The sequence below is a fragment of the Camellia sinensis genome, chromosome 3 (genome assembly GCF_055761805.1).
Source record: "Camellia sinensis isolate YWXY chromosome 3, ASM5576180v1, whole genome shotgun sequence".
In the NCBI taxonomy this organism is placed as follows: domain Eukaryota; kingdom Viridiplantae; phylum Streptophyta; class Magnoliopsida; order Ericales; family Theaceae; genus Camellia; species Camellia sinensis.
In genome coordinates this window covers 198,313,667-198,323,190 of record NC_138963.1, presented here as the reverse complement: position 1 = coordinate 198,323,190, position 9,524 = coordinate 198,313,667, and the positions used below count along the sequence as shown (strand labels likewise).

Genomic DNA, 9,524 nt, shown 5'->3' with positions numbered 1-9,524 from the left:
TAACAAGGCATAATAGATGTGTTAAGGATGTGATATGATGACGTGTTAAATGGAGGGCCACCAAATTAGCAACTAATCAATTTGAAAGTTTGTTGTTGAGATCAAGAAGCCAAAATCAAATCAATTACCAAATTTACAAAATGGTTTCTATCAAAGATGGGATAGGTATGATGTTAAGAAAATCATGGCTTGCTGAGGAAATTGTGGACTTGGGTTTTCTCTTTCTCTCATGTGGTTGAGTCTATAAATAGGCTAAGAGAGATACAAAAAGGGACCAATCAATCAATCAACCATCAAACACATTTGTGCAAAGTTATTTAGGAGTAGTTCTAAATTAGTCATTTTAGGAGTAGATTAAACAAGTAGTTTTTCCAATCCCTCATTTCTCTTTTTTCTGTCGATTACTGTAGTTATTTAATTTTTTGTTCTTGTTTAAGTTCTTGTAACTAGTGACAAGTGACAATTTATTCGAATTAATACATATTCTGTTCTGTTTCATTTCTTCTTTATTTAATTACCTTTAGTGAAGTCCTTAATCTGTTTAAGACATAGAATTCAATTACAAAGTATGATCATTTTTGTGTTTATTTAAAATCAGTTAAAGCCTGTCTATCAATGACTATCAATCGGGCCTAAACTGAATTTTTGCTAACATAAATTGACAAGCCCAATAGGACCATTCTAACTTGGAGTGATGATGATGAAGAAGCAGACTTATCCTTATGGAATCATGCCTTCAATAGGTATGCTTACATCTTGTGCATCCATGGATACAAACCTCCAATGGAGTGATAGTGTTTCTATGGATACAAATTATCAGTGGAATGTCTCATATTCTAAAAATTGTCAGTATTATGGTGGTGGTTCTACCGCTTATTGTCAACATAATAGCATGACAAATGATGTGAAAAGAATGATTTGGCGTTATGATGATGAAATTTATTGGTGCGAGAGTGAAATTTTAACCCTAAAAGAAGAAATTAATTCTCTTTATAGGCAAAAAATTTAAATAATTTCATCATCTCCGTATTATTTGATGTAAAGAGATTTAAATTACTATGATGGAAAATTTCATCGACTTAAAGGCCAAAATTTTCTAATTGTTGAAGAAATTCTATATTGGAAACAAAAATTAGAAGGCATAATGGCTAATAAAAAATTAAGACATGAAAATAATGTGATTCATACGGTTAATACACATATTTTTGAAGAGCCAATCATTTATAAAGAGTCAAGATATGTGGCTCGAAGGGTTAGCATACCAAGTCATGAAGATAATATGACTTTGGAGAATTTTCATAGGCCATTAATGGCTAAAATTAAAAAACATCCCCTTCTCTTAAAGAATATTGAGAATTCTGATGATAAAGATTCACTTGGGGGGCATGGTGTTTAGCCAAACGTGGCAAAAAATGACAAGCCATTAATAGTTAAATAAGAAGAACAACCACTTCTCTCAAAAAATGTTAAAAAATAATCACAAAATGATGGTAAAAATTCACTTGAGGGGCATGATTTTAAGCCAAAGAAGGTTGCAAATTATGAACTTGGGGGACATAAAAATTATGAATCCACATTTATTGAATGTGAATTTTTTGATATTATTCAAAGTGTCAAAATTTATGAATTTTCCATAACATTCAATTATGTGAGTTTTGGGATATATCATCTACTTTGGATTTGTGGATCACACCATGAAAATCCACCAAAAATTAATTTTCATGATATGGTTTGAAAAACAACAATGGTTGAAAAGTGCTATATGTAGTGAATTCTCTTTAACTAGCCAAAATGTGGTTAACAGTGAATTGTTTTATTTTAAAAATAAGGGATGTGACTCTTTGTTATGTCACTTGATAGAGCCAAAGATGGAGTGTTCGCCAATCCACAGTGATAGATTAAAAATTACTATGGGTGTAATATAACTCTTCAAGAATTTAAATTATTGGCACCACAAAATATTTTCTGTCGATTGTGGTAAACCGTCTTATAAGTCATTTAATTGGATTTCATTCTTCAATCTATTTCAATGAGAGGAGCATTGTTTGCACCACATTTTATTTTTCTGTCGATTGTGGCCTATTAATTATGGCCAAGTACAATTATGATCTGTCGATTGTAATCATAAACTATTTTTAAAAAATAATCTTGATCACATTTATTTTTATTATTATTATTTGTGTTGACATGCATGCTAACGTGACATGATAGATGTGTTAACGAAGTGACATGATGACATGTTAAATGTAGGGCCAAAAAGTTAGCAATTGATCAATTTGAAAATTAGTTGTTGAAATCAATGAGTCAAGATCAAATTAAGTACCAAATCTGCAAAATGGTTCCCATCAAAGATGGGATATGTATCATATTGAGGAAATCATGAGCTTGTTGAGGAAATTGTGGGCTTAGGTTATCTCTTTCTCTCATGTGGTTAAGCTTATAAATAGGCCAAGAGAGATATAAGGATGGATCAATCAATCAATTAACCATCAAACAAACTCGTGCAGAGTTATTTAGAAGTAGTTCTAGGAGTAGATTAAATAAGTAGCTTTTCCAACTCCTAATTTCTCTTCTTTCTGTTGAATGCTGTATTTATTCAATTTTTTGTTCTTGTTTAAGTTCTTATAACTAGTGACAAGTGACAATTTATTCGAATTAATACATATTCTTTTTTATTTTATTTCTTCTTTATTTAATTATCTTCAAGAAGTCCTTAATCTGTTTAAGACGTAAAACTCAACTACAAAGTCTAATAATTTTTGTGTTTATTTAAAATCAATTGAAACCTATCGTTCAATTATTGTCGATCGGGCTTAAATCAAATTTTTGCTAACTGGAAGAAAAACCCCCCTCCCCAAATAAATAAATAAATAAAAGTATTTGGGACAGGATTTGGCCATTTTATCATTGACCTGGTTTCCTATTGTTAATCACTGGAAGATCAAAGTAATTCAACTGCCATTTACAAAAACACCAATACAATTGAAAGCTGAAATTTGAGATGAACTGCTTTTCTATCCTAATTCAGCCCCATGTTATTTACATATTGATGAACAGAAGCAATCACCCAAAAAAAAAGAAGAAAAAAAGAACTATTCTCTTTCTTCAATGACCGCGGTTGTTGTCGAGGCTGACATGTTCATGGCTCCAGTTTAAGGTTTTAAATATCAACTGACACATATCATAATTTTGAATTTTGGATATCGATATTCAGTGATACCACTGCCATTTAAAATCATGCTCTGGCTGGTGATATTAACAAATTTAGGAGATGACAATCCATCACTTAAACACTTCCAGGAAAAGATAATGAATAACTGATCATTTTCTTGTCACTTACCCTTCTTGCATACTCTTTCCTCTTCATTGGCCTTTTGGCATTTGATGAACCCTCTCCCTTGATGTTAGGAACAAAGTACAATCCAAGAGACGTGCACAATATAGCAAATGATTTCCCAAACACTGCCAACAACAACAAAATCAAGATCACAATCGCCATCAAGTAATCATAAGGCCTCCACAAATCCAAGACCTTCATGTTCTCTGAATCTCTCTTCTTCATCTTCTTCTTCTCAGTCTTTCGATCATCACCCAATGATTCGTTTCGCGGTTGTTGGACTTCATTCGGGGAGATTGAGGAGGCCTTTGAATTATGTGTCATAGACTCATCCTTTTTGCTGTCAACAACAACTATTCTATTGATTTTCTCTTGCTTTTTGCCTCTGTGCTTCACCACAATCGGCTTGCAATCATTGGAGTTTGAGTACTCAAAGCGAACGAAAGAGATGTCCTCTGAGCCCATTTGGGTGAAGAGCCTCTGCCTCTTGTCTTCAAGCTCAGCCACAAGAGCAGAAAACTTGTCGAGCCCGCGATTGGCATACGGATTTTTGTCATCTCTGCTTCTGTTACATTTGCATAACCTGCTCTTTCTTGATTTTCTTGGTGTTGAACACGGACTACAAGGCTCATCATCTTCATCTTCTTGATGATTATGGAAGTTGCCACTGCCACAAATGAATGGATTGACCATTGTGAGAATTGGACTTTGATGCACAATGGTTTGGTTTGATTGAAATTGATCAGAATCACTAGCACTGCTTATTTGAGGGTTTGGAAGACTAGACCTGATAAAGCAAGATTAGTCAAATCATAGCTTTGAAAAAACAAATTCCATAGAAGCTTCCATGTGGATTTGACTTCTTGGATGGAGTGGGGATTAACATGTAACACATTGAATATGTCCCATTTTTCTTTTCTTTTCTTTTTTTTAAATTAAAAGAAATTAAATAAATTGGTAGAGGGTTGGTGAATTGGTGCTATCTCCACCACTCATCTATCTATATCTATCTATATATGTATTATATATGAAAAATAGTTTTTTTAACCCACAAATCTTATGGGAGCTCTTTTATTCTAATCTTAATTTCTTAATTTTCTAATTTAAAAAAAAAAATCTTTCCTGCCCTCTGATTTAAATAATATATAGATATTAACCTAAATCTTATCATCCCTTATCACAGCAGCCTAAACTTTGGGAGAGACAAAGAATAATCTAAACCTAATGCAGCAACCTAAACCTTTGGGAGAGAGAGAATAACATAAATCTAACGCAGCAGCCTAAACCTAAATCTATCACAGCAGCCTAATCCTTACGTAGCGACAACAACCTACGCAGCAGTTTGAGAGAGAGACTAAGACAGAATCTTGGAAGAAAAACATTTCAAAATCTGTAAGTAAATCATTTATTTTTTAATATGGTAATTATATGTTTAAATTGATTAAGAATGATTGCATTCATTCTTAACTATTTTTAATAGGTTCATATAAAGTATTAACTATTGATGATTAAGAATGATTGCATTCATTAGGTTCACATAAAGTATTAACTATTGATGATGATTGGATTGTATTTTGTGAGTGTGATTGGACTTAATTTATTTTTCAATACGGTGATTGTATTTTTAATCTATGTTTAAAAAAAATAGATTATATTTATTATGTTCACATAAAGTATGTAATATTGATGTTGATGATTAGATTAGATTTTGTAATTGGAATTTTTGACTCATCATTATGCTTTTTAATTATTAATTAACTTAATTAGTGATTGGGTTTTTAACTCATTATGTTTTTTGAAAAAAAATATAATTGTAATTTTTAATTACCAATTGACTTCATTGCTTTTTTTTATTATTATTTTATGAGCGAAAATGTGATTGTGTTTTTTTGCACTCCGTTTTGATCACATGGTGATTTTATTTTTTTTAAATGATTGTGATTTTTTACATTCCATTTAATCTGTGTTTTTTTGGAAAAAAAGTTATATATTGTCATGTTTTTTTTAATTTATGTTTTTTGAAAAAAAAAAAAAGATTGCATTCATTATGTTCACATAAAGTACTGTATTCATTATGTTCATATAAAGTACGCAATATTGATGATGATGATTGGATTATATTTTGTAATTAGATTTTTTAACTCATTGTATTCATTATGCTTTTTACCTATTAATTAACTTAATTTGTGATTGGGTTTTTAACTCATTATGTTTTTTGAAAAAAAACATAATTGTATTTTTTAATTACCAAGTGACTTCATTGCTTCTTTTCTTTTTTTTTATGAGCAAAAATGTGATTGTGTTTTTTTGCACTCCGTTTTGATCACCCGGTGATTTTATTTTTGTAAATGATTGTGATTTTTTACATTTCATTTAATCTGTGTTTTTTGGAAAAAAAATATATTGTATTCATATTTTTTGAATACAATCACCATGTGATTGTATTTTTAATCTATGTTTTTTGGAAAAAAAAAAATTAGATTGCATTCATTAGGCTTGGATAAAGTACTAACTATTAATGATGATTAGATTGTATTTTGTGATTGTGCGGGGACATAATTTTTGAATGACGATACGTGGCCGATGTGGCACCGAAGTGCCAGCCGAGGAGCCACGTGTCCTGGTTATGACGTCGAGATGATCTCGGCTAGGCCGAGGTTATCTGCCAAGAAACCGGAATCTGAGATAAGTGAATAAGGGACAAGAGTCCTAGAATGAGAGAGGACTTCAGTTTGGATAAAGATAAGACTCTTAGAGAGTTTATCCCAATCAAGATTAGCAATAATCCTAAGTCCATTGAAGTTAGGCTTCTAATGAGATTAGGTAAGTGTTGGCTATAAAAGAGAGGTACCCCATGGATCTAAGGTATGCTTTTTATGCTCTAAATAGTGAGTTAAACACTTTTGCTATCTTTGAGAGATAACTGACTTGATCGTCGGAGTGCCCCCGGGTGGAAGAACCACCACCGGAATCTCTTCTTTCTGTTGCAGTTCGTTTGGGCTTAATCTATTCTGCCGGTGTTCTCCAGCTAAGTACTTAGTTGGCAATGTGGTCGGAAATTGACACACACAATTTGGCATCGTCTGTGGGAAAGAAAAAAGAATAGATGGCCAATGACGGACAAAAAGAGAACGTTAGGGACGACACCCTTACAGGGAGCGAGAAACACATTAACTTTGACATCGAAGAAGACAACTACAACGAAGAGACTTGTGATAAGAATCACGGAGAAAAGGACGTCGGCCAGGAGGGCGACGTGCCAAAGAAATCTGACCGAAGCGGGTATTATAACGAGAATGACCCCCAGGTATGGAAGGATAGATGCCTGCGGAGAGACGACGAGATGAAGGGAATGGCGAACAAATTGGTGGACCTGCAAACGGTCGTCAATTTCATAATGCAGAACAACGTCATGCAGTCACCGTTCCCTTTACAAGATACGCCGATTCCAGCGGCCAAGAAAGATGCCTAGAAAATGGGGCAGAACACATTTCTTGCAATACTTCAGCACGACAGGGCAAAGGGGCATTCTCACTGGCCTTCATAGGAGGTCGGGCATGGAGAATCAAGGAGGGGAGAATCCCAGAAGACATGTCGAATCAAAGAGGGCTGGAGAATAATGCTTGGGAGTTGAAATTTACAAGCTAAGATTGGTTTAACACTTGTTGAAATTTTAAGAAAAATTTACAAGTTAAAGTTAAACTGAGGTCATGTTTGACACTTGTTGAAATTTTAAAGAAAAATTTACAAGTTGAAGTTAAACCGAGGTCATGTTTAACACTTGTTAAAATTTTAAGAAAAATTTACAAGTTGAAGTTAAACTGAGGACATGTTTAACATTTGTTGAAATTTTAAAAATTTACAAGTTGAAATTAAATCGAGATCATGTTTAACACTTGTTGAAATTTTAAGAATTTACAAGTTGAAGTTAAACTGAGGTCATGTTTAACACTTGTTGAAATTTAAGAAAAATTTACAAGTTGAAGTTAAACTAAGGTCATGTTTAACACTTGTTGAAATTTTAAGAAAAATTTACAAGCTGAAGTTAAACCGGGGTCATGATTAAAGGAAAGAATGATATAGGTTCCATCACCTCAGGATGCCGAGGTAATAGAACCTAGAGGGCACTTGTGGGGACATAATTTTTGAATGACGATACGTGGCCGAGGTGCAACCGAAGTGCCAGCCAAGGGGCCATGTGTCCTGGTCATGACGCTGAGATGATCTCGGCTAGGCCGAGGTTATCTGCGAAGAAACCGGAATCTGGGATAAGCGGATAAGGGACAAGAGTCCTAGAATAGGAGAGGACTTCAGTTTGGATAAAGATAATCCTACTGGGAGTCCAAGATTAGCAATAATCTTAAGTCCATTGAAGCTAGGCTTCTATTGGGATTAGGTAAGTGTTGGCTATAAAAGAGAGGCACCACATGGGTCTAAGGTATGCTTTTTATGCTCTGAATAGTGAGTTAAGCACTTTTGCTATCTTTGAGAGATAGCTGACTTGATTGTCGGAGAGCCCCCAGGTGGAAGAACTATCGCCGGAATCTCTTTTTTCTGTTGCAGGTCGTTCGGGCTTAATCTATTCTGCCGGTGTTCTCCAACTGAGTACTTAGTTGGCAGTGTGGTCGGAAATTGACACACACAGATTGTAATTGAACTTAATTTAATTTTCAATACGGCGATTGTATTTTGAATCTATCTTTTTTGAAAAAAAAAATTTGAATTGTATTAATTAGGTTTACATAAAATACCCACTATTGATGATGATGATTACATTGTATTTTGTAATTGGGTTTTTTAACTCATTGTATTTTTTTTTAAATGGTTGTGTTTTTTAACTATTAATTAACTTAATTCGTATTTTTTTTTTTTAGATACAATGTTAACATTGTGGTCAAAGACAATACTGGTTCAATAAATCTCATTGTTCAAGATAAACAGGTAGAGTTTATCTTACGATGTCAACCATCATATTTGAAGAATATGAGATCAAAGGTACAAAATTTTACAAGATAATGGAGTTAGAATGATTAAAGATTATTTTGCGTCATGCCAAAATCATGCTTATGCATTTATCATAACTGTACCAACAATGCAACGTCAACTAAATTGTGCACCGTGCGTGACCTTTGTTTTAAATATAAATTGGTATGAAAAATGTCTATACTTTTTAGAAAGTAAAAAAAATAGAAATATATAATATGTAAGTATAACATTTTTACTTTATAATATCTTATAAATACATAATATATGTGTTGTTCATCAATTATAATACTAACTATCATGTTGAAAATGCAGGAATGTTAATAGAAGACCAACAACAATTTAGATTTAATTATAGTTTGTTTTATTTATTCAGTAAATTTCGAACAAATGTAATAAATTTTTATTTTTATTACTTTAAGGGCTATTTACATACAAGTCACATTTTGTGAACTTATAATCTATTAAGTTCTAGATAAAATTATTTGCTTAGTCAAGTCCCATTAATTTTTAATAGACCAATTTGCCTCTTCAACAAACTCCAAGTAAGCTGTCTTGAGGTTGCCTTCCCTCTCCCTTTTGTCCTTAAGTCCTTCATCGATGTCCTCAACGAAGCTCCGTTGTTGGAAATCTAGCTCTACCACCAGAACCACCGCCTCTTTCCCCTACTCAAATCTGCGGTGTCGTTGCCGTCGATGAAGATGAAGAACCCAAATCCGCGAGTGGCTCACGTGCAAGGTTGAGGTTGTTGTTGATCTGTCTCTGAACAGATTTACCTCTCTCCATCGCCGCCGATCTGCCTCGTCACCACCTGAAATTCAAGGTCTCTGGGAGGGTTGGGTGAAGAATTAAGTGGATCTGCGGCTGTTGCTTATGAGAGTCCACTGGAAGATGAGGACTCAGAGCCGGCGTCGAAGACTCATTCAGAAGGCGATGAGTCCATTGATTGTGAGGTCACGATTTTCACTGAGTTCACAGATGTCACTGCCATTAGAGAGAGAGATCTAGAGTTTTTTGAAATTAAGAACCTTCTCAGTTTATAATATTCTCAATTTTAATCATGAAAAAAATTGAGAAATTTCTCAAAATTGATAATTATAAATTTCTTAATTTTGATAATATTCTTAGTTCATACCAGAAAAAAATTAAAAAATTTATTAGTTTTGATAATTATAAATTGAGAATATTCTCAGTTTTGGGATTA

General features: G+C 33.3%; 1 protein-coding gene across 1 annotated transcript; it reads right to left on the bottom strand.

Moving 5' to 3' along the window:
- Positions 1-2,939: 2,939 nt before the first annotated feature.
- Positions 2,940-4,287, bottom strand: LOC114321417 (uncharacterized). Its single transcript, XM_028268581.2, has one exon. The coding sequence runs from the start codon at positions 4,028-4,030 to the stop codon at positions 3,287-3,289; it is 744 nt and encodes a 247-aa protein (XP_028124382.2). The 5' UTR covers positions 4,031-4,287; the 3' UTR covers positions 2,940-3,286.
- Between the last annotated feature and the right edge of the window lie 5,237 nt (positions 4,288-9,524).